The sequence below is a fragment of the Zingiber officinale genome, chromosome 9B, assembly GCF_018446385.1.
Source record: "Zingiber officinale cultivar Zhangliang chromosome 9B, Zo_v1.1, whole genome shotgun sequence".
NCBI lineage: Eukaryota > Viridiplantae > Streptophyta > Magnoliopsida > Zingiberales > Zingiberaceae > Zingiber > Zingiber officinale.
This window is the reverse complement of record NC_056003.1, coordinates 47,958,066-47,977,105: the sequence shown is the minus strand read 5'-3', so window position 1 is coordinate 47,977,105 and position 19,040 is coordinate 47,958,066. Positions and strand designations below refer to the sequence as shown.

General features: G+C 39.1%; 1 protein-coding gene across 1 annotated transcript in view; it reads right to left on the bottom strand.

Annotated features, from left to right (window-relative positions):
* LOC122023796 (nuclear-pore anchor-like) overlaps window positions 1-19,040 on the bottom strand; it is a 45,852-nt gene that overhangs the window by 22,533 nt on the left and 4,279 nt on the right. Inside the window, exons 10-20 of the mRNA XM_042582146.1 lie at window positions 18,055-18,166; window positions 17,867-17,959; window positions 9,226-9,274; window positions 2,815-2,918; window positions 2,675-2,743; window positions 2,381-2,515; window positions 2,148-2,252; window positions 1,928-2,041; window positions 1,732-1,810; window positions 663-706; window positions 497-570 (exon numbers count right to left, since the gene is read on the bottom strand). Coding sequence (XP_042438080.1) covers window positions 497-570; window positions 663-706; window positions 1,732-1,810; window positions 1,928-2,041; window positions 2,148-2,252; window positions 2,381-2,515; window positions 2,675-2,743; window positions 2,815-2,918; window positions 9,226-9,274; window positions 17,867-17,959; window positions 18,055-18,166 — 978 coding nt within the window. The remainder of the gene's footprint in view (window positions 1-496; window positions 571-662; window positions 707-1,731; window positions 1,811-1,927; window positions 2,042-2,147; window positions 2,253-2,380; window positions 2,516-2,674; window positions 2,744-2,814; window positions 2,919-9,225; window positions 9,275-17,866; window positions 17,960-18,054; window positions 18,167-19,040) is intronic.

The window sequence follows — 19,040 nt, the reverse complement described above, 5'->3', positions numbered from 1 at the left end:
TAACAAGATTTAGAAAGACCGCAGACAGAAGCAAGAAACAATAGCAATTAGTCAACACCAAACAGGTGTTTACAGTCTTTATTTATGAGAATAAAATGTTAATTGTTTTGACAGTACTGCAATAGAAACATTATTTTCCAAGGTGGAAATGACCAGTTAGAGAAACCCAAATAGCAGATGGTGTGGACATGTATTTCAAACCCTTGCAATGTTGGAAAGCCTGAAGTTTGCAAGCATATATCAAATGAAGGGGAAAATTATGAAGAGATACTTGTTGAGTTTAACTTAATACAAGGTTATATGCAAGTAAAACATCTTCACAAAAATATCTTATGAATATGGTATTACAACAGCTCAGGCAGTGTGTTTTATGTACTAGGGTATTTATGGTATTTTACAGAATGGAAAAGCATACATTTAGAAGTATTAGGGTAGCAGAGACTAAAACGTATTCTACTTCAGCTAGAGATAGTGCATTCAAGTTAATCAACAATACCTGAACTTTGCCAAGTCCTCCTCAAGATTCTTAGCACGTTCTGCAAGTTGCTCATATGCCTTTTTCGAAACATCCTGCTCAGATAGTAAGAAAGAACATGAATGGATCAATGGCAAGCAACATAAATGAAGAGGATTTAGTCAGAGAATAGATCCATAAAATATACCTGGGAACCCTCAAATAGAAGCATAAGATCCTTCTTTCCATCTTCTGCAAAATATGTATACAAAATTGTCAGAATGTTTGATACGGTAACTTTAATGAAGACAGGCTTATGATATTTTATCTGCAGAAAAAACAAAATCTAGGAGCTCACAAGATTCACATAACAAAAAAACGAAGTATTACTAGATGAAACAACAACAATAATCATAGGTTGGTTCCCACCATACAAGTGGCTGCCTTTGTTACACAAGGTACTAACCTTAGGCCATGACATCATTTTAAAAAAATCTCATAATAAAGTTGGCCAATAGATTATGAGCCCAAAAACATGCTCAGATCAATCCATAATCCATGGATTGGCCAATATAACATATTATACTGCATAGCCAAGTTTCATTGTGAATTTATACCAAAGAAAAAGACAGTGTGCTTCTTCAACTATTCATATAAGGTGTATGTCATGCAAATATGAACTCACTTGCTGGTCCATGGTAAAACATATAATGATATACAAGACAGACAATAGTGCTGCCAACCAGCTTCAAAAGCTTTGAAGTATGAACAGAGCATATAAGAGCTCTGATGATCTCTTAAAGTGAATTTTAGCACTCCTACAGTTATAATCAAGATGAGCAAATCTTAAGAATGTAAGGTAACAATTAACCAAAAGATTCAAAAACATGATTTGATGAAAGACTTCCAAGGATGATCCTAACAGAGTAGCTAAGGGCTCTGATGAACGCCTGAAGTAAACTTCAGCACTCAGATAACTATTATTTTGGGAAAAAAAAAAAGATAATCAAGATGAACAAATTGGACAAATTAAGTTGACAATTGTCAAAAAAAATTAAATCATGATTTAATACAATACTTCCAAGGATCATCCTAACAGAAACTAAGCAGCAGATATAATGCACAAGGACAATCAGAGTTCACACATCTACCCCACTAATAGGCAAAGAATTTGTTTCCATGTAAACCTAAGCAATCAAGGAGACAAGAGAGTAATGGAAATCAAGAGTTAACTATTAAAGACAGTTCTAGTAAATTCAATATAAATAAAGAGCAACCTTCAAGTTTTCCAGTGCTTGCATTAGTAGATGTGTGCATCTTCTGCTCTTCTTCATACAATCTTCTATACATAGCAACCTACACGAGCAACAGGAAGGACTTTCCGAAAGATGTCTTAATGTTGAATGTTGGGCAATTTGCTATATATTCTTTTCCTTGTGTAAGTATGAACAAAGTACCATGCGAAAGACTTACAGAACCATGAAGAGATTCAATCATCTGATTCTGTTCTTCAGACCTTTTAAGCACCGTTTCAACCTTACTTGTTGCCTCAGCAGTGATCTTTTGGAGCTGGAACTCGAACGTATCCTTAAAAAGAAAGATGAATAAAAGAACAAGTTGAGGAAATAAACAAGCTCCTCGATACAAATAAAAGTACCAGAAAGCATCTGCTGAACTGTAAATTTAAGTTTACCTTTAGATCTACTTCCTTATTTTCTATCTCAGTGGAAAGGCTAAGCACCTGACCACGAAGTTGGACATTTTGCACTACTAGTCCATGTATGTCCTTAAAAGAAACCTGTTTCAATTTGTCAATATACAAATATGTTAAATCGAAAGACCTCATTATCCAAAAAGATGTTATATCTTTGCAAAAGAAAAAGAAAAAAAATCACAAGACTTGAGGTTGTTGGAAAGCTGACATACTGGGTATTCAGAAGTTGACCTTCCAACATCAGGATCGTCAATGTTGACTGAGCTTATAAGAGTATTGTCAGCATAAAATGAAGTAACACCACAGCGAACTTGTATATCTTGGCATTCTTTCAAGAGTATTGTTACCTATTACAATCATTGAATGCCAAAAAATAAGTAACTATAAAATTTCTCCATAAGGAAATAATTATATTTGCTAACATCTTCATATACAGAGAACATTCAGATTACGAACCAAGAAGAAACCTTAAAAATTAAATCATGAAAGATGAGAGATGAAGAAACCTGCTTCTCAAAATCAGTTATTTGCTTCTGTGCAATTAAATTATCACGCTTGTGCTTTCTCAACTCAGCCTAAAGAAAAGAATAGAATATTAAAACAAACACAGTATCATATACAGTTTCATAATAAAAGAACAGCACACCTTCAAATTCCTTATTGTATTCTCCAAGTTATCATAGTCTATCAATGACTGCTGCAGCTTTTGATTCATCAAATTGTAGGCTTCAATCATCCTCCCGTGTTCAGCTGCCAGAAGCCATATATTTTCTCTCTTAAGTGATATGTGCAACAACCATAAATTTAAGATACAGAGGCAGCATGGCTATGAAGCATATAACTCAAACTGGCACTAATATACCATGCATTTTAAAGCTTACGTATATCAAGAAACTTCAGAAAACAAGAAGAATATACTGAACTGTGACGCTGAAGTATGGCTTGCTCTACGAGAACCACCCTACTACACTGTGTGCAGTGCTTCTATGGTCATGTAATACTACCTACCTAGGTAGGTAGCTACCTAAACAGTGTGTTGGAAATCCTATCATCATTAAATCAAAGATATGCAAATCAGGAAAAATAAGAAAGGATCATTTGTCAATTATTAGCTTTAATTAGCTTTAATTAGTTTCCTTATTATTTAATTTCCTTTTCATTAGTTTCCTTTCTATTGTAAATTCTCTCTATAAATAAGAGAGTTGTGTACCTATTCTTTTGTATAAGAAATTATTTCTTCCTCATTTTCTAAGTTGGTATCAGAGCTATGTCAGAAGTCGCGTCCGAAACCACTACAATCCCTTCTGAGACCCTGCAACATCATTCCAATTCGCATTCAGTCCAGATCACCAGCATCCGCCTAAATGGTGACAACTTCCTCCGGTGGTCGCAATCCATCCAAATGTATATCCGTGGGCAAGGAAAAATTGGTTATATCACGGGTGACAAGAAGGCTCCTGCTCTTAATGATCTGTTGCATGCCATATGGGATGCTGAAAACTCCATGGTTATGACATGGCTAGTCAATTCCATGGAGGAGGATATAAGTACCAATTACATGTGTTATCCTACTGCAAAAGAAGCCGACTCAGGTCCCTTCAACAAAGAGCAGATGGATCAACTCTTGAAGCTGATAAAATCCAACTTCTCATCTCGTATTCCTAGTGTTTCCTTGGCACAAACAGGTAGCAATCCTAAAGCTCTCCACATGTCTAAAGTGGATCATAGATTCTGGAGCCACCACATGTCTAGTTGCTCTCACCTATTTGATACTTATTCCCGTTGTTCTGGAAACGAGAAAATTAGAATTGCCGATGGTAGTTTTTCACCTATTGCAAGAAAAGGACTTATCAAACTGATCGAACAATTTAATCTCAATTCTGTTCTTCATGTTCCTAAATTAGCCTACAACCTTTTGTCTATTAGTAAACTATCTAAAGATTCTAATTATCGTATTATATTTTTTGAATCACATTGTGAATTTCAAGAACCAGAACTCGAGAAAGATGATTGGGTGTGCTAGGATGATTGAAGGTCTCTACTACTTGGATGAAATACCTGTTAGTAATAAAAAAGCTCAGAGTCTTAACAGTATTAGTTCAAACTCAGTTCGAAAAAAAATAATGCTATGGCACTATAAATTAGGACATCCTACTTTCCGTATCTAAAAATCTTATTTCCAGAATTATTTAAAGGCATTGATTGTTCTTCTTTACATTGTGAAACTTATTTTTTTGCAAAATTTCATCGTTCAACTTATTTGCTAAAAAATTACCCGACCTCCAAACCTTGTTACTTGATTCATAGTGATGTTTGGAAAAAATGATTTGTAACATTTATTGATGACCATATATGTTTATGTTGGATTTATCTAATGAATAAAAAATTAGAAGTGAGAAATTTGTTCAAAAATTTTTACACTCTGATTGAAAACCAATTTCAAACCAAAATTTGTATTTTATATTATGACAATGGAACAGAATAATTTACTGAGCACTTGGGTGATTTTTTGAATGAAAAAGGTATTTATCATCAATCCACTTGCCGAGAAACCCCTCAACAAAATGGCATTGCAAAATGAAAAAATAAACATTTACTTGAAGTAGCACGTGCCCTAATGTTTTATATGAATGGTCCTAAATATTTATGGGGTGAAGCAATTTTAACAGCCTCTTATTTGATAAATAGGATACCTAGTAAGGTGTTAGAGTACAAAACACCTCTTGATCATCTTAAAAAAAGTTTCCTAAAATTAGATTGTTTTCTAATTTGTCTATCAAAGTTTTTGGATGTCCTGTCTATATTCATGTTCCATGCCAATTTCGTTCAAAACTTGAACCACGTGATATAAAATGTGTATTCTAGGGTTATTCGTCAAACAAAAAGGGGTATAAGTGTTTTGATCCTCAAACAAAAAAAAAATTGTGAGCATGGATGTGTCCTTTTTAGAAACAAAACCTTATTTTTCTAAAAATTCTCTTCAGGAGACGACAAGTGAAAAAAAGGTAATTCTTTGGACATTTCTAACCCACTTCCCAATATCATTTTTCCCAACAATCTTGAAAATAATCACCCACCTCTAGTGCCTAGTGTTGGAAACTCTCGATCAGAGGGAGAAATACTACAAACTAATCATCGTGATCTGAATTCTGAGCTTTAGGTTTATACTAGGAAGAGATTTCATCTGAGGAATAAAGACTCGAATGTCAAGCCTGCACAACACCGGTCTAAAAAACCAAGCTCTGGCTTCGAAATTTCAGGTAACCCTATCACAAGTCCAGCTTTGATTCCTCTTATTGTGTCTAATTCTTCACCTACTATTCCCGATCTTGATATTCCTATTGCAATTAGAAAAGGTGTTCAAAATTACACTAATCATCCTATTGCAAATTATCTTTCCTACCAAAGACTCAAAAAATCATAAAGCTTTCACTTCTAGGTTTTCACATTTGTTTGTTCCAAGGAATATACAGGAAGCGTTGAATGATCCGAGTTGGAATTTAGCAGTCATGGAAGAGATGAATGCTTTAAGGAGAAGTGGCACTTGGGAGATAGTTGATCTACCCAAAGGCAAGAAACGAGTTGGGTGTTTACAATAAAATGTAAAGTTGATGGAAGCATTGAAAGGTACAAGGCTAGACTGGTGGCTAAAGGCTTCACTCAGACTTATGGGGTTGACTATCAAGAGACCTTTGCTCCAGTTGCTAAGATAAACTCTATCAGAATTATGTTATCTCTTGCAGTAAATTCAGATTGGCCTCTACATCAACTTGGCATTAAAAACGCATTTCTCAATGGTGATCTAGAAGAGGAGGTATTTATGAGTCTACTGCCAGGATTTGAGAAGGGACTTGGCAGTGAAAGTGTGCAAATTAAACAAGGCATTATATGTACTTAAACAGTCACCCAGATCATGGTTTGAATGCTTTGGAAAGGTTGTTATTAGTTATGATTTTTTGCAGAGTCAAGCAGATCAGACAATATTTTATAAACATTCAAAAAGGGGTAAAGTTGTTGTTTTAATTGTTTACGTTAATAACATCATCTTAACCGGTGATGATGAAACAGAATTAGCAGACTTAAAGAGGAGACTCGCAAAAGAGTTTCAAATTAAAGATCTTGGAGCCCTCAAGAATTTCCTCGGAATGGAATTTGCAAGGTCTAAGGAAAGTATATTTGTTAATCAAAGAAAATATATTCTTTATCTCCTTGGAGAAACAGGTTTGCTGGGTGTAAAATGATTGAGACTCCAATTGAGTCTAACTTGAAGTTACAAGCTGCTAGGGCTGAAGAAGTAAAGAACAGGGACCTTTATCAAAGACTCATAGGAAAATTGATTTACTTGTCTCATACGCGGCCTAATATCGCTTTCGCAGTTAGAATAGTAAGTCAGTTCATGCACTCACCAGGAGCAGAACATTTCGAGATCGTTTATAGGATATTGAGATATTTGAAAGGAACTCCAGGAAGATGTTTATTATTCAAGAAACATGGGCATCTTCAAGTTGAAGTCTACACAAATGCAGACTAGGCAGGGAGTGTTATGGATAGCAGATCAACATCAGACTACTGTTCCTTTGTTGGTGGGAACCTAGTTACGTGACGAAGTAAAAAACAAAATGTGGTAGCCAGAAGTAGTGCTGAAGCAGAATTCAAAGCTGTTGCCCATGGAATCTGTGAGGTAATGTGGATCAAAAGAATTCTTGAGGAATTGAAGCTTTCTTACTCAACTCCTATAAAGGTTTATTGTGACAACAAAGCTGCTATTTCCATAGCTCATAATCTTGTTCTTCATGATCACACAAAGCATCTAGAGGTGGATAAACATTTCATCAAAGAGAAAATCAACACTGGAATAATATGCATGACATATCTGTTGGTGCAATATCCCTTAGGTCAAGGTTGACTGGTTTGACCAAGCTTGAGTCTTGGTCATAGTTTCGATGTTTGACAATACATGTAGACACATGGACAATGCAGGTGCAGTTGTTCATATGGGGAGATTCTGATCAGGGACTGATCAGTGTGAATGAAGAAGAGTCAAGTGGGTATACTTGACTGTCCGGTGAAAAGTCCTAGTGAGTGTAGATTGGAAATCTGGTGAGTGAAGCCGGTGAAAGTCCTAGTGAGTGAAGCTAGGCGATTGAAAACCCTAGTGAGTGAAGCTGGGTGAAGTAGGTCAAGAGAGTGACCGGATACTTGGCATGAAAGAAAAGTCCAAGTGGGTCAAAGGAGTCAAGGGAGTGACTAGATGCTAGGCATACCAACAGGTCAAGGTTGGTTGACCGGATGTTGGGTTGGAAGGTTTGGGACTTGGTTTTAGGCAAAACCAAGTCGGATCGATCGGTGGATCGATCCTCTCAGTGACTCACCGGATCGATCGGTGGATCGATCTAGGTCAATTCCCGATTGAGGCCAGTAGCAGCCCGGATCGATCCGTGGATCGATCCGGACGTCCCGATAGGCGCTGGATCGATCCGTGGATCGATCAGCCGCTCGATGGGAATAAATCATGAGTCCCTAGCTCCTTCGGCACTTCTTCACCGAATCATTTCAGATCTTCACCCACAGCACTTCTCAAGATCGAGATCGCCAGTTCTTGAAGGTTCTTGGAGGCTCTTCCAAGTCAAGAGGCGGATCAAAGCAAGAAGAAGAAACTAGGGTTAGGGTTTGTACACTCATTGTAAGCTTGTAAGCTTGTATTTCTTTACTACCCTTTCTTCTTCTTGTATTGAGTCTTGTAGGGCTTCTCCGCCCTTGGTAGTTACCATAAAGGAGAGTTTTATTTAGTGGAGGGTGTGTGTAGGTGTGGATCCTTGGACTAGTCACCTCTTGTGAGGTGGATACCAAGTAAACCAACCGTGTTAGCGTTGTGTGATTTGTTTCTGTATTTTCCGCTGCACAAGCACATCTTCGAAGAACGCGACGAGCTATTCCCCCCTCTAGCTACTTTTGGTCCTAACAATATCTTCCAACAAATGAACAATTAGTTGATGTATTAACGAAGGAACTACACAAGAAACAATTTGATAAGCTGACTAGCAAGCTGGCTATGGAAGATATCTACAAACCAGCTTGAGGGAGTGTTGGAAATCCCGTCATCATTAAAATCAAAGATATACAAATCAGGAAAAATAGGAAAGGATCATTTGTCAATTATTAGCTTTAATTAGCTTTAATTAGTTTTCTTATTATCTAATTTCCTTTTCATTAGTTTCCTTTCTATTATAAATTCTCTCTATAAACAAGACAGTCGTGTACCTGTTCTTTTATATAAGAAATTATTTCTTCCTCATTTTCTAAGTATACTGAACTGTGATGCTGAAATATGGCTTGCTGTACAAGAACCACCCTACTACAGTGTGTGCAGTGCTTCTATGGTCATGTAATACTACCTACCTAAATCGAAGGTAAATGCACTTATACACTTGGAAATATGTAAAAGCTGGTAGAAGAGTTCGGATGAACGCAACCTAATGTGGGTCCTGTGATTAATCAAAAAACAGTCAACTAATATTCTATAAAATAAAAGATTATCAAGTGAAAAACTTCACCATCAGAAACTTTCCAAATCAAAGCATGGTTGTGAGGGAGGAAAACCAGAAATATTCTTCTTTCATTTACTTCTTTTTAACTCAAGAACAACACTTAACCCACCTTCAACATTCTTTCTCACGTTTCTAATGGAAGAAACAATATAATATACTACTAGGACCCAAATGGGATAAGGTCCTGATGAAAATTGTTCAAGTTCATTGCATATCCATTGAAAAACAAACAAAATGATGTAACTCCTACATGTAACCTAATCCTGGATGGAAAATTCATAGAGACACGGCATATAAACAGAGAAGAAGAAGAAAAAACACCTTTACACGGTATGTTTCAAAAATCATTTCCAATTAAGAAAGTTCCACCACATACAAATGCAACAAAAAAAAAGCACAATAAACAGAATGGATCAGATGTGTCAAAGCTGATTGCAAAAGTAGAACAGAAAATATACCAAATATAAATTCAAAAAAACTTATCTAAAGTTGACAACATAGACACCTACCCCGTTCATCTAAAATCATTTCAGCCTTTGCTTCTATTTCATGTAGAACCTGCAAGATCAGGAAAAAAATAGAATGAGTCTATGGTCCTAATACAAAAGGATAAGGAAAAATAGGAATGCAGCCATCTTCAAAAAACATGGAATGTCATAAACAATTAAATGATTAACAATATTACAGTTGAAAGAATTACCTAAAACATTAAAAAGAATAGTCAAAATGCATTTAAAAAATATCCAAAAATCCAAACAAAAATAGAAGAAAATTCACCTGAGAATATGGCTACAGTTATACAATCTAGACAAGGGATATCCCAAGTTCATGAGCAAATGATACAGGCCACACCAGTAGCATGCTAGACTGATCAAAATATTAAGTGCTAATGCTCCCAAAAGTCAGAAGTTAGGGAACTGTTACAGACCAGAGAAAATCATTGTTTTTAATAGAAATGAAGGGATAAAATGTTAGGCCCTAGAGAAAGCTACATTCAAGAAAGGAAAGAACAATCTAAGTATTCTTGAGTTGGACCATGAGCTCAGTTATCGTTTTTTGTATATTCCCCGAGAAACTTCTAGAACCACTTATCCAAATTGAAGCATGTAGGTTCTGCTTTTCAGAAATTATAACATCATGTTCTAACTAAAATGTGGAATATGCACTTTTAACAGATTTGACAAAAAAACATAATGTTCAACCAGAAACCAAGCATAGCATGATATGTCAAGTGTTGGTACGTTGTTTGAGAGTTGGGACATCCACATCACTCCTGACAGCAATATTATAATAGAGTACTTTTCCACATCACTCCTGACAGCAATATTATAATGGAATACTTTGGATGATAGACAAATCTCAGCAGTGTCAGACAACCTCATCGAAGCAAAGTTACTGACGTGGGACTCCAACAAACAAATCGAAGCAAATAGCAACAGTGCAGAACATAGATTTAGCAAAAATCTATTTCATTCTTAATTTTCTTTAAATCTCGTGTATTTCACTAGTTAATGAATTATTCACTCAAAAGGAATTTAATATCAATATCCTAGCAACCTAAAATTAGAATATTTTCCTTTTTCAATTTCTACAGCTTCTTTCAGGGTAGGTTGTAGGTATTTTTGAACAGACACAAAGCAAGAAAAGAATGTAACAACCATGGAGAAGTATTGAAATAGAACAATTTCCATAACCAACAATCAAAACCAATCATCATCAAGACGAATTTGTCAAAACTATTTGGGGCTGGCAATTTGAATGTTCTCCCTTCATTGAGATTTATGCAACTCTATATCATTCAAACTATCAAACGTTGAAGAAAGATTCAAAGTAATTGTCATTCACTTATTTGGCTGAATTTCTCAGCTATGGAACCGCCTCATATGTGGTATGGTTGCCGAGTGTAATAGCTTCTGAACTAGAGCATGATTGACTATATGCTGAGCCTGTCTGGTAGGGATCTAGGGACTTTTTGGCTCAAACTACAGTGGAAAGTGTTAGGATCTCTTCGTACTCGGCTAGAGAGGGGGGTGTGAATAGCCGCCCCAAATTCTCGCGTTCTTCCTACAGTTAGGGTTAGTCGCAGCGGAAATACAAGGAAGAAACTAAGGAGAAGAAAAACAAACCGATGTAACGAGGTTCGGAGATGAACTCCTACTCCTCGGCGTGTCCGTAAGGTGGACGAAGCCTACCAATCCGTCGGTGGATGAGTCCCCGGAGAACCGGCTAAATATGAGCTCCTTATGGGTGGAGAAACCTCGCCACAACTACTTCTTGCAACAGCAAGATAAGGAGTACAAATACAAGAGAAACAAGAAGTAAATACACAGCAAATGTAAACAACCCTTGCCTTCTTGTCGACTGTTGAAGAAGCAACTTCTGACGCCAACCACAGCAGAAGTCGGTGGTCGAGTCCCACCAAGGAAGAAGCTCACGAAGCTTTGAAGAAGAGCTCAACAAAGCTCAAGCACCGGAACAGCAGCGCCATAAGAAGAGAAGAGGAAGAAGAAATCGCACGGAAGATGCCCTCGCCTCCTTTATACCTGCGAAGAAGAAAAGAAAGACAGTATGCGTCTCGCTATAGCTCGATCGGTCGTGGACCGATCAGTTCCCCGATCGGTCCCCGGATCGATCGATGCACGACATTCTCATCGTCCTGGACCGATCAAATACCGGATCGGTCCACGCATCGATCCCTTCCTTCCTTCTCGCTGCGTCTCGATCGGTCCACGCATCGATCAGATACGCCCTGATCGGCTCGTGACCAATCAGCCGCCTTTTTGGTCACCGATCGACCGAAGTCAGTCGATCGGTCACCGGGCACCGATCGAGAAAACAGTAGACACCGGATCGGTCCGTGATCGATCCGTAGCTGGTTTGCCCAAACCAAGTCCCAAGACTTCCAAACCAATATCGGTCAACCTTGACCTATTGGTACTTCATCCCTAGCATCCGTCACCCTCGACTGCTAGAACTCCTCGCCAGTGTCCGGCCAACTCTTCGACCTACTTGACTTCTCTCAACACCGGATGTCCGATCATCCCCGATCCATCTGGATTTTCCTGCTCGGATTCACTCACGGGACTTTCCACACCGCCAACATCCTGCCAGACTTTCTCATCGCTTAACATTTTTCCATCGCTCGCTTCACTCACCGTGTCTTTCCAACCGCCTAACAGCTTAGGACTTTCCCACGCCTCGGCTTTACTCACGTGACTTTTCAACGCTAACATCTTGCCAGATTTCTCACCGCCTTCTTCACTGACTTTCCAACCGCCTAACATCCCGCTAGGACTTTCTCACCGCCCTTCACACCACTGTGACTTTTCCCGTGTCTCCATACTTGGACTTTTCGCGCCAAGCCTGCTCTTGACTTTTCCGATCAAGTCTCCATACTTGGACTTTTCCAACGCCAAGCTCCTGCTGACTTTTCGCTAAGCCCCGCTGACTTTTCCGGTGCAAGTCTCCATACTGGACTTTTCCAACGCCAAGCTCCTCGCCGGACTTTTCAAGCTCCCTCGCTGACTTTTCCCGAATCAGTCAACCAGTCAACCTCGACCTAATGTTGCACCTACAATCTCCGAACACCTATTCTTGTCAAACATCAAGAATACAACTCTCTTCTCGTCAAACATCGCCAAACATCAAAACACAACTCGAGTCGGTCAACTCGAGTCGGTCAACCAAGTCAACCTCGACCTAAGGTTGCACCAACAATCTCCCCTGATGTTTGACAAAATTCAAAATCAAGTTAGGTTAACCCGATAACCCAACTTGGGTTCTCTCCTTTTTGACACACATCAAAAGAATTCCAATGTTCTTCCTCGAACATTCCGACATTCTTCCCTAGCTTAGGTTAACCCAATAACCTAACTTGGGTTCTCCAATAATTCTCCAATGAACACTCTCAAAAAAGAAAAAGGAGAGATCAAGATCAAGAGTTTCTTCCTAATGAAAGTCCCATACCTTCATTGAAACTCTTAATTTCCCTCGATACTAAACTCAACAATCAACTTAGAGATAATCTCATATCACTAATCCTCAAAAGTCTTAAGGAGTAAAAAACTCCCCAAAAGTCAACTCCCTTGACAATTAGATAAAACTCCCCCTAACTCCCCCTCGACCATTGCACCAACAATGTCTTGGAGTTTCAAACCTTTAAAAATCCACAAAACCCAATTTTCAGCTGAAATTTCAGACCAACAGCTGAAAATCGAAACGCACGATCGATCGGTCCCGCACCGATCGAATCTCGATCGGTCCCCGCACCGATCCACGCTCATCCGATCGCGATCGATCACCGACGGTCACCGATCGATCGAACTTCTCGGATCGGTCCGGTGACCGATCCATACTCTGAAATCAGAGATTTCTGATTTCCCTTCCCGGAAATTCAGAAACTCCTAATAAATTCCAGAAAATTCCAAAAATCGTAAAATTTTGAGGATACACTCCTCATACCATATACTATCACGGAAAAATAATTTTCTATGAAACTAACTTCCATTTTTCAATCTTGATACAAAGTTCAAAAACTTTGAAATAGTTCAAGTTTAACTCAACTTTGTATCACAATGTTCAATGATGAATGCTATCACTAGGAAAGCTTCATCAAGGTTTTTCAAATCAATTTTAAAATGCTTTTAAAACCATTTGAATTTAGGACCATAATCTTAGGGCTAAATGTACATGACTTGTACACAAGCTTTCCCTATGATCCTCCATTTCTTGAATTAGGCTCATCTAGGTACAAGAACTATGCACCTTGATCCTAACTCATGATCCTAATATCTCACACACATCTAAGGTGTATCAAACCACATCCATGTCAATTTTGATGTGAGATATGGGTTTAGGTATCTTAGACTAAGGTCTCATGCATTTTCTAAACACAAATTTGATCTCAATATCAAAATGTGTTTTTCATCCTTAAATCAATTCAATTGATTATTAATGCAAGAGATGATGACATGGCATAAAATGGTATCATAAATGAAAACATGTGCCAATGTCATGATGTCATGGCATAAAGTTTGAAACTTAAATAAACATGACATAAAAATAGCCTAAGCATTATCATGACATTTCAAATGATCATAAATTAAATATGATGTCATGACATGGCAAATGGCAAACAACCATGGTAAGTTAACACAAATAAAATACCTAGATTACCTATCTAAGTATCCTTAATCACTTAGCTAACTTAAATTCTAATCCTAGATTGCCCAAAGTGCTCCAAGAAAATGTCAAAACCCAAATTGGCATTTCTTGATCTCTTGTTTGATTTATACCATTTAAAATTTTACAAGAGTAGCACTTCTAAATTAAGGCCCGGATTGCCTTGATTACCTAAGAGAATATCAAAATCCCAATTTGATATTTCTCTAGGTTTTTCCAAATTGTGTCAATTTAAAGTAAGATTAATATATTCTCACTTTGGCACACTTTACTCTTCCAAGGAGTGAATGATAAAGATTATTCCATTTCATTTTCAAAGGTTCCCAAAAACCTTGAAAATGCTCCTTGAGTGTCAATTTCCTCAAAGTTGGGTTAACTACCCTTCTTATTGGAGTTGACACTCTCTAACCCATCTATGGGGTAGAGAAAATGCTCCTAGGAACCCAATACCTACTTGAGCTCATTGGGTTCACTAAAAATTCACTAGGGATGACTTCCCTAGCAACCCTCCTAATGACCCTCTTAGGCTTGGGTCTCATCAAGGTCAACTATAGGGGTGACTCCCCTTGTGACCTTGGTAATGGTCTTCCTAGCCTTAGGTTTTGTTCCATAATCGAATGGAACATTATGATAGGTGGGCTTGACCATTTGGGACTTAGGTTTGTGACCCAAACCCTTTTTGTCCTTGGACATTGGTTTTTGACCCTTAAACCCTAGAGATGACTTCTCCAAGTTTTTAAGAGCCTTTTCCAAAGTATCAAGTCTTGACCTCAAGACTTGATTCTCCTTCTCTAATACCTCAATTTTTGATTTGTCATTCTTCTTTGAGGCATTCCTAGGCATGTGTCTAGTTGATTTGGGGTTTCTACCTAGGTTTTCCTTAACCTTAGAAGTGTTAATCCTAGGGTTAGCATTCCTAGTAGTATCCCTATCTAGGTTGACATGTTTAGCACCTAAGCACATGTATTGATTTCTAGTGTTAACATGCTTATCATTATTGACTAATGCAATAAAATTACTAGCATGTATCCTACTAGACTTGCACGAATGAGCCTTAAAAGATACCTTAGGGTTTGCCTTAGCTCCCCCTATCGATGTGCCCGGTCTCTTGCCCTTGTGAGGTTGCCTCCCCCTCGGACAATGGCTCCTATAGTGTCCCCGTTGCTTGCATTGAAAGCACACCACGTGCTTCTTGCCTTTGCGTGTTGGGACTCCGGCTACCTTGACCTTTGGCGCCGGTGGAGTCTTCCTAACTCTCTTTGGACACTTACTCTTGTAATGTCCATGTTCCCTACACTCAAAGCATATTATATGTAACTTATTTGAAATTGAAATGCTTGAGTTACCTAGGTTTGGGGATGGGTGTGAGCTCTCTTCCTCATCCCTTCCGGAGGTAGATGTCTCTTCTTCTTGCTCCGAACTTGAACAAGAGGAACTCTCCTCCTCTTCTTCCTTGGATGTTGAGTAGCCCTCAACTCCCAATTCGCTCCCTCCATGATGTGAGCTACTTGGCTCACTTAGCTCCTCTTCATGACTTGAATTTGAGCTCTCCTCATGGAACTTTGCCAAGTTGTTCCACAATTCCTTGGCATCGTTGTATCTACCTATCTTATGCAAGATATCACTAGGTAATGAAAATTCAAGAATTTTCGTTACCTCGTCGTTGATTGTGGATTGGTGGATTTGCTCTTTCGTCCACTCCTTCTTCTTGATAGGTTTTCCTTCCTCATCCATCGGTGGGGAAAACCCTTCTTGTACACAAAACCAATTTAACATATTAGTCCTAAGAAAATACATCATCCTTACCTTCCAATATGTGAAGTTGTCATGAGACTCGTAGAAGGGTTGAATCGTGACATCTTCTCCATAGAGATCCATCTCTAGCTCGTGCTCCCCCGGGTGTTGATCCGTCGAAGAGCGGCCTCGCTCTGATACCACTTGTTAGAATCGTTTGTACTCGGCTAGAGAGGGGGGGTGTGAATAGCCGCCCCAAATTCTCGCGTTCTTCCTACAGTTAGGGTTAGTCGCAGCGGAAATACAAGGAAGAAACTAAGGAGAAGAAAAACAAACCGATGTAACAAGGTTCGGAGATGAACTCCTACTCCTCGGCGTGTCCGTAAGGTGGACGAAGCCTACCAATCCGTCGGTGGATGAGTCCCCGGAGAACCGGCTAAATATGAGCTCCTTATGGGTGGAGAAACCTCGCTACAACTACTTCACAAGCAAGATAAGGAGTACAAATACAAGAGAAACAAGAAGTAAATACACAAAGAATGTAAACAACCCTTGCCTTCTTGTCGTTGAAGAAGCAACAGCTTCTCAGACGCCAACCACAACAGCAGCTCAGTCAGAGTCCCAGCCTCACGAAGCAGAAGAGCTCAACAAAGCTCAAGCACCAGAACCACAGCTAGCAGAAGAGAAGAGGAAGAAGAAATCGCACGAAGATGCCCTCGTCTCCTTTATACCGCGAAGAAGAAGAAACTAGCCGCTTGCGTCAGAACGGTTAGAACCCCGACGGTCTCGTGACCGATCAGTCGCATACCGATCGGGTCCTTGGGTGCACGAGACATTCACAGTTCGACGGCTGGACCGATCAAAGACACTGGATCGGTCCACGCATCGATCCTTCCTTTCCTTCGCGATGCTGCTCTCGATCGGTCCACGCATCGATCAGATACGGCCCGATCAGGACCAATCAGCCGCCGCCTCTTTACCGACGGCCACTGATCGACAAGAATCGAACAGAGCTTACAGATCTCGATCGGTCACCGCACCGATCGAGAAAATATAGACACCGGATCGGTCCGTGACCGATCCGTAGCTTGGTTTTGCCCAAACCAAGTCCCAAGACTTCAAACCAATATCGGTCAACCTCGACCTATCGGTACTTCATCCCTAGCATCCGGTCACCCTCGACTGCTAGAACTCCTCGCCAAGTGTCCGGTCAACCTGACCTACTTGGACTTTCCTCAACACCGGACGTCCGATCATCCCCGATCCATCTGGATTTTCCTGCTCGGATTCACTCACCAGGACTTTTCCACACCGCCTAACATCCCAGTTAGGACTTTTCTTTCTGCCTAACATCCCGTTAGACTTTTCCATTTCACTCACTGTGTCTTTCCAACGCCTAACATCCCGAGACTTTTCCCACCCTCGCTTTACTCACCAGGGACTTTCCAACCGCCTAACATCCCGCTAGATTTTCTCACCGCCTCGGCTTCACTCACTCAGGACTTTCCAACCGCTAACATCCAGGACTTTCTCACCGCTTACCACTCACTGGGACTTTTCGCAAGTCTCCATACTTGGACTTTTCGCGCGCCAAGCTCCCTGGCTTTTCCATGCAAGTCTCCATACTTGGACTTTTCCAATGCCAAGCTCCCTGCTTGGACTTTTCGCGTGCCAAGCTCCCTGCTTGGACTTTTCCAGTGCCAAGTCTCCATACTTGGACTTTTCCAATGCCAAGCTCCCTGCTCGGACTTTTCGCGTGCCAAGCTCCCTGCTTGGACTTTTCCCGAATCAGGTCAACCAGGTCAACCTTGACCTAATGTTGCACCTACAATCTCCCGAACACCTATTCTTGTCAAACATCAAGAATACAACTCTCTTCTCGTCAAACATCGTCAAACATCAAAACACAACTCGAGTCAGGTCAACTCGAGTCAGGTCAACCAAGTCAACCTTGACCTAAGGTTGCACCAACAGAAAGGACTGCCAGGGTCACCACCATTCTAATCTTAAGATCAAAAGGGCATCCCCGCAGATTAAATGGATTATGTAATTCGAAGGGCAAAAACATTAAATTGATTTGTTTTCAGTCTTCATCTACACTTTACACATTCCACTCTGATAGAATTGAAATTTATTCACAAAAAGAAGGATTAACTCAAATTGTAAACAAAGAAAATTTGTCAATGTTCCAAAATTGCAAGTCATCTAACATATAATACTAATCAGACCAGGTACCCGTTCCAAAGCAGCTTCTGCATTTTTCCGGCCCCATTTCTCATGCTGCAGAGCATCAGCAGCTTCTTGGTATTTCTCATACATCTTAGCAAGCTACAAACCAAAAAATAAAAAAAATAAACAACAACGAAAAAGTACATTAAAAAGAAAAAACTAACAGAAAAGAAATGATAGTGTCATAGCCTTACACTCCAGCCATCTCGTAGAAGAGAAGCTGCTAATGCTGTCCCAGAAATACCAAAAGGTATCTTAGGGACAAGAATATGGTTGTTCTCACTAGTGGTTGTTTGTGCAACTGGTCTGCAAGATAAATGAAATTGAAACTGATAGGCCATTACAAGAACATAAACCACCCTGCTCATTACTAGCAGAATAATCACATACTTTAAATGGCATTTAAGGGGAAAAGGCAAAAAGAAATAATCACACCATATTTTTATAGGCTGCATGGAGCTTTTCTTGTATTTAATTCCAAGCAAAGCAGCTTCTCTAATGAATTAGAGCATTCAAATTTGGTTTCACAGGGTCCATTACAATAAGCTTAAAACTCACCAATAATTTTTCTCAGCTTCTACCAATAATCATTAATTAATTCATAGTGCAACCACAACATTTAAATATCTTATTGTGTATACAAACTTTTTCTCATTATGTTTCTTCATCTTACCCTCTTCAGAACTATAATGATAATCTCAATGAACTTTCAAAATAAAAATAGGAAGAACCTTACTAGTGGTCCAACACACAGTTAACATTACCAACAAGTAGGGCCAACAATTCAGGTCACCGTATGGACCAGCAGGCATAGTGCCCAATTTAAGTGGTCCATGAAAAAGGTATGTTTATTCATATCATCCTGACACTCCATGCACTCTAAAAAAAACTAGTTTTATAAGTTTGAATCATTTTTTTTTTCTTCTAGCATAAGCAAAACAATTGTTCTTTGAATCCTTAAAACCAAATGTTAGACATACATAGTGGTCAAAAGGATTACATGTCTACGCATCAAACATTTAGATAGTTTATATGAGTACAACTATGTGTACATCTTATGCCACACTGGTCAACAGAGACCCAAATCTAATTTTTCCTGACTACAGAACCATGGACCAAATATTTAAAAGATGGCTAGGGTAGAAAGAAAAACAAGAAAAGACATTCAGTTAAATGTAAT